Genomic DNA, 20,381 nt, shown 5'->3' with positions numbered 1-20,381 from the left:
TGTACTAAGGTCAGAAGTTGAGTGACCCTGGCAGAACCCAAAGAAATGTACAGCACAGGAACAGGCCCTTCGGCCCTCCAAGCCCGTGCCGACCATGCTGCCTGGCTAAACAACAATCTTCTACACTTCCTGGGTCCGTATCCCTCTATTCCCATCCTATTCATGTATTTGTCAAGATGCCCCTTAAATGTCACTATCGTCCCTGCTTCCACCACCTCCTCCGGTAGCGAGTTCCAGGCACCCACTACCCTCTGCGTAAAAAACTTGCCTCGTACATCTACTCGAAACCTTGCCCCTCTCACCTTAAACCAATGCCCCCTAGTAATTGACCTCTCTACCCTGGGGAAAAGCCTCTGACTATCCACTCTGTCTATGCCCCTCATAATTTTGTAGACCTCTATCAGGTCGCCCCTCAACCTCCTTCGTTGCAGTGAGAACAAACCGAGTTTATTCAACCGCTCCTCATAGCTAATGCCCTCCATACCAGGCAACATTCTGGTAAATCTCTTCTGCACTCTCTTTAATGCCTCCACATCCTTCTGGTAGTGTGGCGACCAGAATTGAACACTATACTCCAAGTGTGGCCTAACTAAGGTTCTATACAGCTGCAACATGACTTGCCAATTCTTGCCAACCCAAACTGAGCACCCGTGAGCAGGTTATTGCTGAGTAAGTGCTGCTTGATAGCACTATTGATGACTCCTTCCATCACTTTGTTGATGATGGATTAGACTGATAAGAGTATTTATTGGCTGGGTTGATTTGTTCTGTTTCTTGTGTACAGGACACAGCTGGGCAATTTTCCACATAGCCAGGTTAGATGCCAGTGTTGGAGTTGTACTGGAACAGTTTGGCCAGTGGTGTGGCCTGTTCTGGAGCAAATCTCCCTATGTTCCTCATGGTTACACTTTTCAGATTTTAACTCCTGGAGACAACTTTGCACATGCAAACAAGAGGCCTGTTTGAGGCCTGCTGTTCAAATTTGACTTGCCATCGAGAGAGAGCAAACTCCTTCAAAGCTGTTATGAAGGAAATTCTATTACATTTTGATCTGCCATGAATTTGGTCTTGTTGCATGAATATATAAATGAACAAGTGTGCGATTCTCGAAGACCTAGATCAATTTAAATAATTTATTGGCTTATTTGTCGCATATCCCCAAAACTGAAGAGGGGGCGGGGGAGCGGGGTGAATATAAGAAGGTTGTTGGGCATTGTACATGTAAATGGTTTGGCCAATTGAAAATGAATGACTCAGGATGATCAAGCCTGGATTTCCTACCCAGGGAAGGCCTTTCCTGGTCCATGGTGCGGGATTCGGCAAAGCCCGGCAAAGGGAGCCAGGAACCCGATGGACCGGATCATGTACAGCTGAGCTGAAGGGACACCGACGATTCTGGCAAACCGGCGAGACGATCCCCTTCCTCTTTTTTGGACAAAGTGAACATGGTGGTCGGCGAAGTGCCCAAGTCCAAAGTTAAGGAGTGGGGTGATCGCTGATGTTGGGAGTTTTGCTATCCGGCTCCGGGGTTTGGAGCAGCCGCCTACAGAGCCCTTGGTGGAGCAGCGCTGAGAGTTGAAATTGTATCAATGTCGGCTCGGCAGCCTCGGCAATATCCTCGCTGCTGCGCCCTCCTCACTGCTTCGCACCGGTGACTTAAGTTTCGGAGTCGGTGTGGACATGGCTGGTGCTGCCGCCCTAACCCTCACGTTACTGATCAGCTTTGCAGTCACGCCATGCCACCAGGAAGAAGCGCCCCCTAAAAGAATAGGTAAGATTTGTGATTGGGGAAGTGCTTTTGCTGCGGGAGCTGTATGTAACACGTTTAATGCAGCATATTGTTCCAGCTTGGATTGACGGTGCTCTGCGCTATTTTAGTGTACCAAGTTATACCGTGAGCGGTAACTGTTACTAAACCTGATATCTATTGATAACCAAATAACGTCCCTCTGGCAAAAAAATTATATGCATTTTCATGAATGCTCGAAAAATGAGGAAAGGTCCTATCATTTGCAAAATCGATATATTAGAAATGCAGACAATGGATAACATGCATCATTTCATTAGATTGACTTGGCATCCTGTAATTTTTAAGAATAAGGGATGGCAAATATGTCCCAAAACGAAAATAACACTTCAGACCAGTATTCTTATTTCCTCGTTTAACTGGTTTTTTTCCCTTCTGAAATTATATGGAATTGATCAAAGTTTCTGACTTAATGCTATTTTGAGAGCATCTCGTTTGATGTAATTTGAATTAGTATATGAATCTCAAGACCTGACTAGTGGCTGTGATACTGTTAAGATGTTATGTTGTCTGATTCCTGCCGCAGTCAGAGCATTGAAAGTGTATTATCATCTTTGCCTCATACATAAAAAAACAATTTAAAAAAAAAAAAAAAAAAAAATAAATATATATATATATATATATATATATATATATTTATTAGAGTTTTTTAACACCATTTTTCTCCCTTACAAACAATAACCCCCCCCCCCCCCGTAACAAAAAAAAATCAAGAAATCGTGCAGAGCAATATATATACATGGCAAAATGATATATTTACACAGCTTTGTACACTGGCCCTCACCCGTACGTGCCAGTTTCCCCAACCCTTCATGTTATGTCTTGCTCATCCACCCTCCCAGGCAGTCCCGTTTCCCCCCCCCCCCCCCCCCCCCAAGGTTGCTGCTGCTGCTGACCGACCTTCCTCTAACGCTCCGCGAGATAGTCTAGGAACGGTTGCCACCGCCTGTAGAACCACTGCGCAGACCCTCTCAAGGCGAACTTAATCCTCTCCAACTTTATGAACCCAGCCATATCATTTATCCAGGCCTCCAGGCTGGGAGGCTTCGCCTCCTGCCACATTAGCAAGATCCTTCGCAAGGCTACTAGGGACGCAAAGGCCAGAATGCCGGCCTCTTTCGCCTCCTGCACTCCCGGTTCGTCCACTACTCCAAATATTGCTAGCCCCCAGCTTGGCTTGATCCGGACTTTCACCACCTGAGATATTGCTCCCGCCGCTCCTCTCCAGAACCCCTTCAGTGCCGGGCATGACCAAAACATATGGACATGGTTCGCCGGGCTCCCTGAGCACCTTCCACATCTGTCCTCTACCCCAAAGAACCTACTCAACCTCGCCCCCGTCAAGTGCGCTCTGTGGACCACCTTAAATTGTATCAGGCTGAGCCTGGCACACGAGGAGGAGGAATTAACCCTACCTAGGGCATCAGCCCACAGACCTTCCTCGATCTCCTCCCCCAGCTCCTCCTCCCATTTACCCTTCAACTCTTCTACCAGCGCTTCCCCCTCTTCTTTCAACCCCTGGTGTATTTCCGACACCTTGCCCTCCCCGACCCATACACCTGGGATCACCCTATCTTGAACGTTTTGTGCCGGGAGCAACGGGAATTCCCTCACCTGTCGCCTCACAAAAGCCCTCACCTGCATATATCTAAAGGCATTTCCCGGGGGTAACTCAAACTTCTCCTCCAGTGCCCCTAGGCTCGCAAACGTCCCGTCGATGAACAGGTCCCCCATTCTTCCAATCCCCGCCCGATGCCAGCTCTGGAATCCCCGTCCATCTTCCCCGGGACAAACCGGTGGTTACCCCTGATCGGGGACCAAACCGATGCTCCAATTGCACCCCGGTGCCGTCTCCACTGGCCCCAGATCCTTAGCATTGACGCCACCACAGGGCTTGTGGTATACTTTGTCGGCGAGAGCGGCAGCGGTGCCGTCACCAACGCCCCCAGGCTCGTTCCTTTACAGGACGCCATCTCCATCCTCTTCCATGCCGCCCTCTCTCCCTCCATAACCCACTTGCGGATCATCGCCACGTTTGCTGCCCAGTTGTAGCTCCCCAGGTTTGGCAGCGCCAACCCTCCTCGGTCCCTACTGCGTTCCAGGAACACTCTCCTTACTCTCGGGGTCTTATTCGCCCACATAAACCCCATAATACTCCTGCCTACTCTCTTAAAAAAGGCCTTAGTGATCACGATAGGAAGGCACTGAAACACAAACAGAAACCTCGGAAGGACCACAATTTTGACCGACCCTGCACTCTACCCGCCAGCGAGAGCGGTAACATGTCCCATCTTTTGAAATCCTCCTCCATTTGCTCCACCAACCTCGTCAGATTCAGTTTATGTAGGGTCCCCCAACTCCTGGCTATCTGGATTGGTATTTAGTTGCGTGCCCTTTACAAATCCCGTCTGGTCCTCATGGATTACCCCCGGGACACAGTCCTCGATCCTCGTGGCCAGCACTTTTGCCAGCAACTTTGCATCCACATTGAGGAGCGAGATCGGCCTGTACGATCCACATTGCAGTGGGTCCTTGTCCCGCTTTAGGATCAAAGAAATTGTCGCTTCCGACATTGTCGGGGGCAGGGTCCCCTCCTCTCTTGCCTCATTAAAGGTCCTCACCAGTAGCGGGGTCAACAGGTCTGCGTACTTCCTGTAGAACTCCACCGGGAATCCGTCCGGTCCTGGGGTCTTCCCCACCTGCATGCTCCCCAAACCCTTGCTCAGCTCCTCCAACCCAATTGGTGCCCCCAAACCAGCCACCTCTTGCTCCTCCACCCTCTGGAATCTCAGCTGATCTAGGAATCGTCTCATCCCCTCTTCCCCCGCTGGGGGCTGGGATCTGTACAGCTCTTCATAAAAGGCCTTGAATACCTCGTTTATTTTCGTTGCACTCCGAACCGTGGCTCCCCTTCCATCTTTGACTCCCCCTATTTCCCTGCCATCCTCTTACGGAGCTGGTGTGCCAGCATCCGACTAGTCTTTTCCCCATACTCGTAGGTCGTCCCCTGCGCTTTCCTCCACTGTGCCTCCGCCTTCCCTGTGGTCAACAGGTCAAACTCCGTCTGGAGCCGTCGTCTTTCCCCAAGTAATCTTTCCTCCGGGGCCTCTGTGTATCTCCTGTCCACTCTCAAAATCTCCCCCACTAACCTCTCCCTTTCCATACCCTCTGTCTTCTCCCTATGAGCCCTAATAGAAATTAGCTCTCTCCTGATCACCGCCTTCAACGCCTCCCATACCACCCCCACCCGCACCTCCCCGTTGTCGTTGGCCTCCAAGTACCTTTCGATACACCCCCTCACCTTCCCACACACCACCTCGTCCGCCAGCAGTCCCACATCCAGCCACCACAACGGCCGTTGGTCCCTCTCCTCTCCCAGCTCCAGTTCCACCCAGTATGGGGAATGGTCCGAAACGGCTATGGCCGAATACTCCGTCCCCTCCACCCTCGGGATGAGCGCCCTACCCAGAACAAAGAAATCTATCTGGGAGTAGGCTTTGTGTACATGGGAGAAGAAAGAAAATTCCCTGGCCTGTGGCCTTGCAAACCGCCATGGGTCCACTCCCCCCCCCCCCCCCCCCCCCCCCCCCACCCCCATCTGATCCATAAACCCCCTAAGTACCTTGGCCGCCGCCGGCCTCTTTCCAGTCCTTGATTTGGAGCGGTCCAGTGCTGGATCCAACACTGTATTGAAGTCCCCTCCCATTATCAGGCCTCCTATCTCCAGGTCCGGAATGCGCCCCAACATGTACTTCATGAATCCTGCATCATCCCAGTTCGGGGCGTATATGTTTACCAACACCACCCACGTCCCTTGCAGCCTACCGCTCACCATTACATATCGCCCTCCATTGTCCGCTACAATAGTCTTGGCCTCAAATGACACCCGCTTTCCCACCAATATTGCCACTCCTCTATTCTTCGCGTCCAGTCCCGAGTGGAATACCTGTCCTACCCATCCCTTTCTTAACCTGACCTGGTCCGCCACCTTCAGATGTGTCTCTTGGAGCATGGCCACGTCCGCTTTCAGTCCCTTTAAGTGCGCGAACACTCGAGCCCTCTTCACCGACCCATTCAGGCCCCTCACATTCCACGTTATCAGCCGGATTGGAGGGGCTCTCACCCCCACCCCCCCACGCCCTGCCGACTAGCCATCTCCTTTTCTGGGCCAGTCCCGTGTCCACGCCTCCCTCCCCCTCCAGTCCCCCAGAGGGGGGTCCCCCGTCCCGACCACCTCTTCTGTGTCCCATTCCCTTTCGGCCAGTGCAGCAGCAGCCCCCCCCCCCCCCCCCCCCCCCCCCCCCCCCCCCCCCCCGCTAGACCCCTGTCTAGCTTTTTTGCTCCCCCCATGTCACTCCCGTAAGTCAGCTGACGCCTGCTGTCCCCGGCTTCCCCTGCCGTCCCATTGACCCCCCCCCCCGCGTGGGAGTCTCCCAATCCATATGCATTCCTTCGTTCCCCTTCCCGCCTTCCTTCCCGCGTGCGGAAAAAAACCCCGCGCTTTCCAAAGCCCGCTCCGCCCCCTCTGGCGCAGCTCCTGTCGTGGCCTTGTCTCTCTCCCCCAGCCCATGTAACATTTCCTGCGCGTGATTGACCCCCTATATACAACAACCATCACACATCAAACCCCAAAACATCCCCCCCACCCTCACAAACCCTCAGTTAGAGTCCAACTTTTCGGCTTGTACAAAGGTCCACGCCTCTTCAGGCGTTTCGAAGTAATAGTGTTGGCCCTTGTATGTGACCCACAGTCGCGCTGGCTGCAGCATTCCGAATTTTACTTCTTTCCGGTACAACGCCGCTTTGGCCCGGTTGAAACCCGCTCTCCACTTTGCAACCTCCGTGCTCCAGTCCGGGTATATTCGGATCTCTGATTCCCACTTACTGCTCCGCTCCTTCTTGGCCCATCTCAGGACCCACTCTCTGTCCGTGAACCGGTGGAACCTCACCACCATCGCCCTTGGCGGCTTATTTGCCTGGGGCTTCTTCACCAGCACCCGATGTGCCCCGTCCAACTCCAGCGGCCTCGAAGGGGGCTTCGTGCCCATCATCGCCTCGAGCATCGTGCTCGCTTATGCCCCGGCATCAGCCCCCTCTACTCCCTCAGGGAGACCCAGGATTCGCAGATTCTTTCTCCTCGACCTGTTCTCCAGGTCTTCGAGTCTTCCCGCCCACCTCTTGTGTAGGGCCTCGTTCTGCTCCACTCTCACCGCCAGGCCCACCAGCTCGTCCTCGTTCTGACTGACTCTTTTCTGTACCTCCTGGATCTTAGCTTCGTGGGCCTTCTGCGTGATCCCGAGTCATTCAATTGCCGAAAGCATAGGCGCCAACATCTCTTTGCGCATCTCCTCGCGCTGCTCCTCGAAGCAGCGCTTGATGAACTCCTGCAGCTCCCCTTTGACCCTGGCCGCCGCCATTTTGGTTTCTTTCCCTTGCTTCTCCCGTTGCTCCAGTGCCGCTCCTTTGGCCGTTACACTTCTGGTCCATTTCATAGAAGTTGGCAGTGTTTGCTTCACCAGTCTGCCCCAAAAAGTCTATGGAAGCTCCTGAAAAAGGTCTGAGAGTCGGCTCCAGACGGGAGCTGCCGAATGCGCGACCTACTCCTCCATGGCCGCCACCAGAAGCCTCGTCCCTGCTTCTTCAATGGCCTTGGTAGATCTTTTCACAGTTGTTCCCTCTGCTGCTAGAATTCACCTTTTGACAGAGTCAAGCCAGATTGCAGCCTTAAGCTTGCCCTTCCCCCGCCTGCATGCTGGAAGAGGCCCTCGTCTACTGCTGCAGCTCAAGCCAAATCTTTCACTGTTTCTGCCGGGTCTGGTAGCCAAAAGACACAACACTCCTGGGGGACACTGTCAGGGGAATGCTGCAGCCTTCTTCCCACACCGGGAAATGTCAAACAAATGCCGTGGGGGCCCTGTAAAAGAGCCCAAAAGTCCGTTCCAAGCGGGAGCTGCCGAATATGTGACCTAGCTCTGCATAGCCACACCCGGAAGTCCATAAAAAAACCCAATTGAAGACTTGCAGGGAAATTACCAAGCGAGGTTTCGAAACCACAGAAAAGGTTTGAAAAAATATCTAAAATGATATGTTGCGTTGGACGCAAGATTAGTTCTATTTGCCGATGTTGGTATGGCAAATGTACAAATGTGGGATAAATTCATGGTTCATTTTGATTTTGGATTTACTTTGATTCATCCAAGTCCAGAGTAAAGCCAGTTTTGTTCACAACCTTGAGGTAATTGGAATTGTGTAAATTTGGTGCACTGCCAAATCTCTTTTTTCTCTCCCTGCCTTCGTTTTGGGTTTCTTTAGAAGTGTGTTCTGGTGATCAACTACAATTGTTAAGAGTTGGAAAAATACATTAAGCAATGCTAAAGTGTCAAATGAAATCCAGTACATAAACTGCAAACCCGGAGTGAGAAAAGGCCACATAGTCTGTCGAGTCCTTGCCAAACCTGTGACGTGTGATGTGCCATTTTGGTACATTTTGTTATCGAAGTTTTCTATAAGGATGATCATTATTCTGATACTGACGCTGACCTGATGCATGAATGAAGAAAGTGATTTTGTTTCAGTATATTCTTAAAAGTACTGCCATAGCCAAAATAGGAATTTAGATACAATACACTGGAATCTCATTTACCTATTTTGTTGTCTTCCACAGCTATAATAGGTGCAGGAATTGGAGGATCTTCAGCTGCCTATTTCCTTAGACGGGAGTTTGGCCATAATGTTAAAATCGATGTCTATGAAAAGGGCACTGTTGGAGGCCGACTAGCTACGGTTACTGTAAATGGTCAACAGTATGAGATTGGCGGCTCAGTCATTCACCCACTCAATCTTCACATGCAAGAATTTGTCCAACATTTGGGTAACGTTATGTTTAATTATTCATTTTCCAAAGTTTTCAGGATGTTTTTTGACAACTAGCAAAGCTGAGATCTGCACAAATCTGAATTCATTATGAAATGGTTTTCTTTGAGGTATAATGTAACATTAATTTAATTCTGGTAATGAAATACGTAGCCACTTACCTCACTGTACTGTCAAGTCTAGTTAGAATCTTCCAAAGATTTTTCCGAGGAATGCTCATTTGCCAACTACAGGGGAGTATTCATTTCTTATGTGCAGTAGGCTGGCATGGTCTGCTTTATTATTAAAAGGGAGTGAATAGTGTGGAGTCATCTGTAGACAGTCCTATTGCTGAATTTATGATGAAGGGAAGGTTCATGCTGAAGAATGTTAGTTGGAGCATACTAGCTTAAGGATTCTTGTGTATACTACCTTAAGGACTCTTGTTATGCCTTGGGCTTGCAATAGGTGGCTTCTTATGAGCATGAGAAGTTTTGTGGATGTCGGTATGACCCTCAATGACTTGATTATTGCTAGGCTCTCCTTGTTGCCATACTCTTATCAAGTGCAGCCGTGATGTTGAGGTGTGTATTTAAGTTTAAGACACTGGTTTCAGAGTTCCCAACTTTTTCGCATTTAAACTGAATGTGAAGTTCTATCATGTTATGATCCCCAAATAATTTATTTTCAGACTTATACAGGCGTCAAATAGAGACTCTCCCATTGGTACTAAGCCGGATGCAAACCAAATTCTATTGGCAAAAGGACAGTGTTTTAATTTACTTTGCCCGGTTAACAGAGATGAGACACTTTTTTCAAGAAATTTTCAAAGCCTCTTTGCTTGTTATTACGTCAGTTTCATGAAAATTTAAAAGCCTTGCCTATGACTCATTGGTTCTGGACATAGTGGACACTGGGCGAGTGGGTATTGGGAATCCATGGGCATAATGGAAGATGTAATGGAAAGGGCATGAGGGTTGGGTGGAGGGGTGAGGACTAGGGACCTAACGACCATGGAGACGGTATCTGATATCCCAGAAAAACAAGGCGGGCCTTCTGACCAGCCAACCTTGCCATTCACATATTTCTCTGGCTGCCTCAGGCCTGATCCGAGATTTGGCAGATCAGAACCTTGCCTGCCCACATCTCATAGCGACAAAAATATTATGGGAGTGAGAGGATATGACAGCCTTGTGATTGCGATGTTGGAAATTACCAAACTCGCGGCTCCCAACAGTGAGGGGAGGATCCGGCTCTTTGTTCGTACGAGTAATCATAAAATCATAGGATCAACAGTGCAGAAGGAGGCCATTTGGCTCATGGAAACAACGCCCGACTTAAGCTCACACCTTGGCCTATCCCAGTAACCCCACCTAACCTTTTTGGATTCTTTTTTTAAAAATTTAGAATATCCAATTAATTTTTTCCAATTAAGGGGCAATTTAGTGTGACCAATCCACCTAGCCTGCACATCTTTGGGTTGTGCGGCCGAAACCCATGCAAACACTGGGAGAATGTGCAACTCCACACGGACAGTGACCCAAAACCAGGATCAAACCTGGGACCTCGGCGCCGTGAGGCAGCAGGGCTAATCCACTGCGCCACCGTGCTCTGGAGGTATACGTGCAGTTCCTTATCAAGACATTCTTGTGTATCTGATTTTCACATTCATATCACAGCCACCCTCCCTCTTCCAATATACTTCTATTGCCTTCTATTTTTTTTAGCCCAGCTGCTCCTGTCTTCTGGTGTTCCTTAATCTTTGCTCCATTAGATCAGTACTTTTTAATTTATGGGTGAAGTAACACATTGATTGTGTGATTCCTGTAATCCCATACCACTTAATTTTCTAATCTGAACTATGTGGCTGTAAATAGAAGGACAAGTAGAATCCTGACGTTTACTGGAAGAAGGGGATGGAAAAAGGAGCAGACATTTGCCACCATTTTACCAATCAGGTTTAGAATGGCACAGATTTTTAAAAAAAATTTAAAAATTTTCTAATACTCAAATCTGTTTTTCCAATTAAGGGGCATTTTAGCCTGCACATCTTTGGGTTGTGGGGGTGAGACCGAGGAGGACATGGGAAGAATGTGCAAACTCCACACTGACAGTGACCCAGAGCCGGGATCAAACCCGGATCCTGAGCGCCGTGAGGCAGCAGTCCTAACCACTGCGCCACAGTGCCGTTCGAGTGGCACAGATGAAGCAATTAACTGGAGAGTTTTAAAAAATATATAAATTTAGTGTACCCAGTTCTTTTTTTCCAATTAATAGGCAATTTAGCGTGGCCAATTCACCTACCCTGCACATCTTTTTGGGTTGCGGGGTGAGATCAAGCAGACACGAGGAGAATGTGCAAACTCCACACGGACAGTGACCCGGGATCGAATCCGGGTCCTCGGTGCCATGAGGCAGCAGTGCTAACCAGTGCGCCACCGTGCTGCCCAATTGGAGAGAAAATTTGAGAATGGACTTCCTGAGAGAAAGGGTAAGGAAGAGAAAAACAAAGTAGCTAAGAAAACGAGTTGTATTTCAGATCGATGACCTTTTGTCAGAACTGGGTAAGCTTCCTGGTGCAGCAGTTTTTATGCAAGTACAGAGGGAGGGAAAGGAGGCAGAGTTTCCAGTCGTTTCTCATACGCTGATCCAGTGAAGTTCAACGAATAGCACCTCATCTTTTGACCAGGAGCTTTCAACTCCAGTCTTGAAGAATGTTATAATTTCAGATGATGACTTCCACTCCCATTTTTTTCATAAGTAACTGTTGGTAATGGGTCTGCTGTTGTCATTACAGTTCCTCTTGAATTGTCCTTTTTGTTTCTTTACTGGTCCCATTGCCACTCCCCCCTCACCTTGCACCATCACCCCTTTTGTCATTTAATCTCACCTGCCTTTCACCCTCATTCCTTCCAGCATTTCACAAATCCCTTTGTCCATTTCATCTCTCTCCACTTTTCCCTCTTTTTGTACTTGATTAAAAACTAGTATACCTTTAATATTTTCTGGTTCAAATGAAAGAGCCTTGACCTGAAACCTTAATTGTCTTTGCAGATTCTTCTGACCTGTTGATTATTTCCTGCATTTTCCCTCTGCATCTCGGATTTCTAGCTTCTGTGGTTTTTTTGCTTCTGTTAGTGAGGGTTGACTTGCAATGTCCTGAATGGATTTGTATGTTAGCAGGACCTGGAAGAGGAAGGTGTTACAATGATGAGGTTTTCAAAATTATATTCTGGGACTGTATCTTATGTTAAAATGAAGGGTAAAATAAGACCTGTTTTGAATTCAGTAGGCCTTGGTGGTTTGCTTGTTAGTGATCAAAAGAAGGCTAACATTGACGGTGCAAGATATTTACCCTTGGAGACAATGGAAGCATAGTGGGGAAATCACTCCCCAGCGATCTGCAGATACAAAGAAGCAGAATGCTTTGTGTACCACCGGAAGGGCCATTTGAGGAACAGATGCAAGAGTAAGCAGAACCTGTCTAGTAGCAATAGAATGAACAGTTCAGTATCAGTACTTAAGTGTTGAAGATTTTTCTCGAGTGATCGGAATGTTCTTCAGATGAATAACATGAAAAAGTCTCCATTACAATGGTGTTATTGGTCAATAGCAGACCATTAAGAATGGAAGTGGACACTGAAGCAGCTGCCAACGTAGTAGAGGAGCAAACTTGCAGATATCTTTGAGAAAGTGTTCAGCCTCAGGCTGCAGAACACATCAGCTGGATTGGCTACCTGCACAGAGGAGGCCATTAAGAGAGTAAGGACGACTGAAACGCCTGTGAACTATGAGCGGCAATCTACCCAGCTTCCATTAATCGTTGGGGTGGCACATGGCACAGTGGTTAGCACTGCTGCCGATAGCGCTGAGGACCCGGGTTCGAATCCCGGCCCTAGGTACTGTCCGTGTGGAGTTTGCACATTCTCCTCATGCCTGCGTGGGTTTTCATAGATTATCATAGAATTTACAGTGCAGAAGGAGGCCATTCGGCCCATTGAGTCTGCACCGGCTCTTGGAAAGAGCACCCTACCCAAGGTCAACACCTCCACCCTATCCCCATAACCCAGTAACTCCACCCAACACTAAGGGCAATTTTGGACACTAAGGGCATTGATCATGGCCAATCCACCTAACCTGCTCATCTTTGGACTGTGGGAGGAAACCTGAGCACCCGGAGGAAACCCATGCACACACTGGGAGGATGTGCAGACTCCGCACGGACAGTGACCCAAGCCAGAATCGAAACTGGGACCCTGGAGCTGTGAAGCAATTGTGCTATCCACAATACTACCGTGCTGCCCCCACAACCCAAAGGTGTGCAGGTTATGGCCATGCTAAATTGCCCGTTATTTGGAAAAAAAATAATTGTTTACTCTTAAATAATTAAAAAAAAATTTTTAAAAGCAACTTACATTAATCATGGCTTCTGAGCAAGGACCAAGTCTTGGGCCATGACTGATTCCAAGAAATTAAATTCAACTGGTTGGAGATTTTTAGAATTAAGGAAGGGGATCTACATGAAGTGCTTTCGAAGTATCAGGACGTCTTGGAAAAACTAAAGGCTTGAAGGTAAAAATTCATATAGACCCAGGAGTCACCACAAAACTTTAAGGGCTAGATCAGTGCTTTCTGCTTGTTGGAGATCGGGTCCGATTTGAAAAGGCTTGAAGAACTGCGCGTCATCCAGCCAGCCCAGTTTGCGGAATGGGCAGCCCCCATCTTGCCTGTGGTAAAACTGGGTAAAACAGTCCACATCTGTGTATGCTATAAAATGAAAAATAAACCAAGCAGCAAAGCTGGACAGATGCCCTACTCCAAAGATAGCGGATTTATATGCAAGACTGGCTGGAGGACACTCACCTACGAAATTGGATATGAGCCATGCAATTCGACAGTTGAGTTGGATGATGTTTCCAGAACTACGTGATTATCCACACCCATAAAGGATTATATCAGATTACACACTTTTTCCCTTCGGCGTTTCAACAGCTTGCGCCATAGTTCAAAGAACCATGGAAAGTTTATTACTTGGGGTTTATTACTAAGAGCTTGTGCATGTTGTTGTTTATTGGGATGGTGTACCGATTACTGCTGCAACCAAAGAAGAACTCTTAGCTAATCTAGAAAGAAGTATGAGAAGATTTCAGGAGGCGGGAATATGCCTAAAAAGAGAGAAATGCACTTTTCAGGCCAGTTAAGTAGCTTAACCCTGTTACCGTTTAGATGCTCAGGGATTACTTCCTATGAAGGACAAAGTAAAGGCAATAAAGGAAGCACCGGCCCATAAGAACACCTCTGAGCTCAAATCATTCCTTTTTTAAAAAATATGTTTATTCAAAGTTTTCAACCAAACACTCCAGAAGGAAAGAAAGAAAAACAAAATTGTACATAGGAATCCCCATCCCACCCCCCCACCGCCCCCCCTTCACGCCGATGTGAGCACCCCTCCAGCATCGCCCCTCCCCTCAGGCCCCGCACCCCCTCTTCCTCAGCGCGGGAAAAAGCCCACGTTTCCCACCTGGGCCGGCCCCGCCCCCTTTAGTGCAGCTCCTTTCTCCTACAACCTCATCCCAGTTCCCCATGACCCCTCCCCCTTTTGCACACTGGGACCGGCCCCTGCAAAACAGTACCGATTCCCAGAAACCCGCAAATCCCATCCACCCACCCCTTCCCACTCCCCAGCTTTCCCACACAAAAATGAAAAAACAAACACAACCCCACATCAAACCCTTAGTTCGAGTCCAACTTCTCGTTTTGTATAAAGGTCCACGCCTCATCCGGCGTATCAAAACAATGGTGGCGGTCTTGAAAGTGACCCACAATCGCGCTGGTTGCAACAGCCTGAACTTCACCCCCTTTCGGTGGAGCACTGCCGGTGGAGCACCGCCTTGGCCCGGTTGAATCCAGCCCTCTTCTTACCTAGCTCAGCACTCCAGTCTTGATAAATACGGATCTCCGTATTCTCCCACCTGCTGCTCCGTTCCTTCTTCGCCCATCTCAGGATGCACTCCCTGTCCATGAAGTGGTGAAACCTCACCACTACAGCTCTTGGCGGCTCATTGGCTTTAGGCCTCCTTGCCAGGACTCTTGTGAGCCACATCCAGCTCCAAGGGCTGCGGGAAGACTCACACGGCCATTAATGTGTTCAGCATTGTGGCTACATATGCCCCAACATCGGACCACTCCACCCCTTCAGGGAGACCCAGAATCTGGAGATTCTTCCTCCTTGACCTATTCTCCAGGTCCTCGAACTTTTCCTGCCACTTCTTGTGCAGCGCCTCGTGCGCCTCCACTTTCACCGCCAGGCCCAGAATCTCATCCTCGTTTTCAGAGGCTTTCTGCTGCACCTCTCAGATCGCCGCTCCTTGGGCCTTCTGGGTCTCCACCAGCTTTTCTATCGACGCCTTAATTGGGGCCAGCATTTCTGCTTTCATCTCCTCAAAGCAGCTTTTCAGGAACTCCTGCTGCTCCCGTGACCATTGCGCCCACGCTGCCGTGTCTCCACTCGCCGCCATCTTACTTTTCTGCACCCGTTCTCCTCTCTGCTTCAAAGCCACTTTTTTAATTGCTCCACTCCTGGTCCACTCCATACAGTGCTGTGGGGAACCTTACTGCTGCCTTCCCACACCGGGAATCGTCATTCAAGTGCCGCTGGGGCTCCTCAAAAGGGCCCCAAATTCCGTTCTTGGCGGGAGCTGCCGAACATGTGACCTACCCAGACATAGCCACAACTGGAAGTCCTCAAATCATTCCTGACGACGATAATTATTACGGGTGTTTCCTTCCAAATCCGTCAACACTATGCTCTCCTTTACACATCCTACTGAAAAACATCAGGATGGTTCTGGAAAGCACCACAAATAGAAGCATTTAATAAGTCAAGCAACTATCGCATTCATCTTGCCTACTGGTACATTTTGACCCATCCCAAGAAGGTAGTGTTAACCTGTGATGCGTCCCCATACAGTGTTGGGGCAGTTTTATCTTGCACAATGACTGATGGGTCTGAGAAACCTATTGCATACATGTCAAGAACCCTTTCAGAAGTTGAGAAAACATATTCACAGACAGAAAAAGAGGGTCCATCTGTTGTGTGGAGTGAAAAAAGTTCCACCAGTTCAAGGAGGACGAGGCTATCCCGCCAATTGCTTCAGCTAGGATTCAACGTGGGCATTGATCTTGTCAGCCTATGAATATATGAACGCCGACCAGGGACACAGCCAACGCTGACACCCTTCGTTGCCTTCCACTGCCAGAGAGTACACCACCCCCCTCAGTGCTGCAAGAAATCACGATGGTCATGAACTTTCTCGATACTTTGCAAATAAAATTATGGACCAGCAGAGATCTGCTGTTATCAAAGATAAGGCACAACATATTAGCAGGTTAGCAGAATGAGAGGATTTCCAAAGCCATACCGCATCAGGAAAGAAGAGCTAAGCTATGAAGATGGCAGCATCATTTGGGGAGTGAGAGTAATTGTCGCTGTGCAGAGTTGCATCGTGTTCACTCGGCGTGTCAAAAATGATGATGCTTGCCAGAAGCTATCGTGGTGGCCAGGCATCAAGGCCGATATGAGAGCTTAGTGAAGCACCGGTTTCAGTGCCATTTACGGCATAAGCTACCTGCTCCAGCCCCTTTGCACCCTTGGAAATGGCCAGGTTGACCATGCATATGGGTCCACATAGATTATGTAGGACCACTTTTGGCAAGATGTTTCTACGATTGGTAGACACCCATTCCAAATGGTTGGAAGTATTAATTCCACAAGTGCACATGCCACAGTCAAGAAGCTTCACCAGTGTTTCGCCCTCCATGGATTACCTGAAATGCTCGTATCAGACAATGGAACGGGTTTTACAAGCATTGAATTTCATGTCTTCAAATGGGATGAAACACACAAGAACACACATCACCCCTCATCCAATGGATTGGCTGAGTGGGCAATACAACCTTACAAGGCCGGCTTAAAGAAACAATCGGCTGGATCTTTGGAAACAAAAATAGCTTGGTTCATCGTAGCGTACAGGATCACCCTGCACTCGACCACAGGTGTATCTCCAGCAGAACTATTGATGGGTAGACGTTTAGGGACCAGGCTAAGCCTGGTGTTTCCAAATTTAGCGGGGAGGGTAGAGGCACCATGATTCAACTAAAGATGCAAGATCGTTCAAAATGGATGACTCCGTTTGTGGGAAATTGCAGATGTAACTCAGGCTGGGTTCCAGGAAGTTTGTGGCCAAGACAGGACTGTTATTTTATGAAGTGAGTACAGGACAGGATTTTCAAGAAACACGAAGACCATCTTGAAGACATGAATGAGAGTTGTCCTAAGAACCAGTGTTACAGCCTGATTTGTCTTTGCTGCCAGCTGGAGGTGTTGTTGACTGCCAGAGCAGTGAAACTTCCAATCGGCCTGTGACAGGCGGAGGTTGAAGCATCAGAAGAGAGACCTAGTGGCAGTTTCTCTTGAAAAATACCCCAACAGAAGCACCCCAGTCAGGGGAGTTGCACTGCTGCATGAGCAAACGAAAGCCAACAGAGACTGAGTTTTTGATGGACCGATTAAAACTATTCATTGTTGAAAATTATGGGGAACTGTATATGTTAACTATTATTCTGTATACTAATGAACTTGGAGGGGCTGGCTCCTTTAAGATGTGATCTTCTGAAGGATCATGTGACCCACTTGTCCAATCGGTACCTCTCGCGTGGGATCACTCAAACAGAGAGTAGGCCTTTTGCTCGATTCGATCCAGGAGGCAAACCTGCAGCGTCTTGGCTGCACTACACTAAATAGCATGTTGCGCAAATAAATGTTCATTGATTGTACTGAACTGTTGAAGTCGAGTTACTACAGCCTCCAATCCCTTTGGAAGAAAAATGAAATTTAAATACCCACAAAGATGACATGATGCAACTCGCATTAACACAAACGTAGCCAAATTAAACCCCCCACTTTAGCAACAGAATAAAAGCCTGTGTTTCGCATGGTAAAATGTACTTGTCTGTATAAATGTATTTTACAAATACAATTATGAATACATTTGCTTAGAAAAGCCATTTTAAGCCTCCTCTTTCCAATTTTACTTAACACATTAATAAAGAAGTAGAAGAGTTGTTGGTGTGCCCACCGTCATTCCCAACTTGATCGGACTGGAATACGTTTGGAACTGTCTCTGTTTATTACCCCATGGTTAACTTGGCTCTGGGTGAAAGCTTAATGTGGTCTCTCTAAATGTCTATTAAACATTGCCAATGGTATAAAATGACATTTATCGCTGTTAAAGCTGAAATAGTGAGCCTGCTGTGAATCTTGTATTCCATGTCTATATCATAGGGTGAGATTTAACGAAAAAAGTTCTGGGTATCACTTTGGGAGCGATTTCCTGACGGTTGCGATGGCAAGATTGCAGCCAGTATTTAACGGTACTTAGTGCCAAAAATGCGCCCCAATGAGCTTCACGCCGGTACCGGCTGTCTCGCCAGCTGATGCACCAGACTTTCGCCCAGCAGCTCCTCGCTAATGAGGGGGAGCTACTTTTAAATGCTCCCTCATAACTCGCTCCCAGTCAGCACAGAAGCATGGCACCATGCAGACTTGGTCCACGCTTCGGGGATGCCAACCTGGCCATTCATCTGGACACCGTGGAGGCGAGACAGGACATCCTGTTCCCCAGAGGAGGCCAGAGAACCAGCAGCAGGGTTGCCAATGCCGCCTGGGAGGCAGTAGCAGCGATGGTCAGTTCAGGCAGTGTGACCAGATGTACCACCATGAAGTGCAGGAAGAAGACCAACAACTTCCACCGAGTTGCAGGGTTAAGTGAACACCGACCCCCGGCATAAGTCTGCCTGCTACCCTCCTATCTCTGACCCCCCCCCCAAACAAGTCAACAGGCACCTCATACCCTTCCCACATTCAATCACTGTCCTTGTGCCCCAGCACACCCTGACGCCCATCACCTCCATGTCCAGGTGCAGTGCCCACACATGCCACCTGCCATAGACTCCCCCGGATGCATTAAGTGCATGGCTCACAATGCCCCCTCTCTGTCCCCGCAGGAAAAGAAGTTAGCCCATAATAGGAGTGAAGGAGCCCAGACGGGTAGTGGAGTTCCGGATATCAAAGTCCTCACCCCCCTTGAGGAACGGGCCCTGGAGATCTCTGGGTTGACTGACAGCGAGGTTGGCCTGCTCTGCAGAGGTGAGGAAACGCTGCCCCTTCACCCAGATGACATGCCTCAAGTGAGTTTTTCATGGCAGCATGGTAGCAAAGCTGGTTAGCACTACGGCTTCACAGTCCCAGGGTCCAAGGTTCGATTCCCAGCTTGTGCGGAGTCTACACATTCTACCGCTGTCTGCGTGGGTTTCCTCCGGGTGCTCCGGTTTCCTCCCACAAGCCCCGAAAGACGTGCTTTAGTTAATTTGGACATTCTGAATTCTTTCTCCTGTACCCGAACAGGTGGCGGAATGTGGCGACTAGGGGCTTTTCACAGTAACTTAATTGCAGTGTTAATGTAAGCCTACTTGTGACAATAAAGATTATTATTCTATTGTCCGACAAAACTATCCTTCCCTCTCACTGACCACATGTTCATTAGAGAACACCCCGGAGGAGAGCTCCAAGGAGACTATCATTGAGGAGTCACAGCTGTCATCCCCACCTTCCACCAGCTCAGTGACACACACCTCTGTGGGCGACACTAATGGGCAAGCTTCTGAGGCACAATCTGGTGAGCACCACACAGATGCTGTTGCACATCAGGTGGAGATTGAGGAGGGGATGGCAATGGCTCTCCGGTGGATCTATAGCCGATTGGAGGAGTCCCAAAGACTATGGGCGCAGGAGATGGCCCCTGCAATGTGTGGCACCGATGCCAACACTGCTAGGTTGGCAACAGCAGTGGAAAGCCTGGAACACTATGTCTGCGCCTTGAGTGGTGGTGTCCGGTGGCGCTGGGGCCCTCTGGTTCCAGGCCCTCCAGAGGACGTCTGCCAAGGACATCGAAGGCCATGGGACGTGAAAAGCACAGGCTGCCCCCATCTCTAATGTGCATCCTGGGGACACACCTAGACATAGTGGTCGAACAAGAAAGATCAAGAAGATTGAGGATCACTGAGTGAGCATGGTGGCGGGGGCTGTATCTGTAGCTTGGGGCAATGGAAGTTCCAAATGTTTACCATTAAACATGTAACACCTGATGCATGTGATGCCTCTGTCACATTATTCTCCACAGCGGACCTGTCTGCACCTCCACCCCCTACCCCCAGTGGTCCAAGATTAAGAGCCTCTGATGCAAACCCCAGTGAGAGGATGGATGTGAGCGCACTGTCAGCAGAAAGACAGGAGTCAGTCTTTGGCATAAACTGAGGAGCACTAGAGATTACCCTCTTGTAAAATGACACGCTGAAAGTGCCCACACGGGCCCATCACCCTGGGGCAATGTTACACAGACCCTTGGAGGGTGCAACAGGGTAGTCGGGGTGGGGGGGGGGGGGGGGGGTGGAAGTGGGAAAGTCAAGGAATGTGGGTAAAAGATGGTGATGGGGGTGAGCTGATGGACAAAGCCTCGTATGAGAAGCGGACGAGGGTGTGGGCTTCCCTTGCCCTCCCGGCATACAGGACCCTTGCCGCCGTCTGTCCTCCATCCTTTGGCTGCTCCCACCGGTCCTCCTTGGGCTTGCTCTCCAGACCCTCTTGGTCTGGGCCCCCCTCCTG

General features: G+C 49.0%; 1 protein-coding gene across 1 annotated transcript in view; it reads left to right on the top strand.

Moving 5' to 3' along the window:
• Positions 1–1,352: 1,352 nt before the first annotated feature.
• LOC140426870 (prenylcysteine oxidase 1-like) overlaps positions 1,353–20,381 on the top strand; it is a 71,204-nt gene continuing 52,175 nt past the window's right edge. Inside the window, exons 1-2 of the mRNA XM_072512113.1 lie at positions 1,353–1,771; positions 8,472–8,678. Of these exons, the coding sequence (XP_072368214.1) occupies positions 1,681–1,771; positions 8,472–8,678 (298 nt within the window). The 5' untranslated portion in view covers positions 1,353–1,680. The remainder of the gene's footprint in view (positions 1,772–8,471; positions 8,679–20,381) is intronic.

Source organism: Scyliorhinus torazame, chromosome 7, assembly GCF_047496885.1.
Source record: "Scyliorhinus torazame isolate Kashiwa2021f chromosome 7, sScyTor2.1, whole genome shotgun sequence".
Lineage (NCBI taxonomy): Eukaryota > Metazoa > Chordata > Chondrichthyes > Carcharhiniformes > Scyliorhinidae > Scyliorhinus > Scyliorhinus torazame.
Note: the sequence above shows the minus strand (reverse complement) of the source record. Positions and strands in the feature narration are given on the sequence as shown.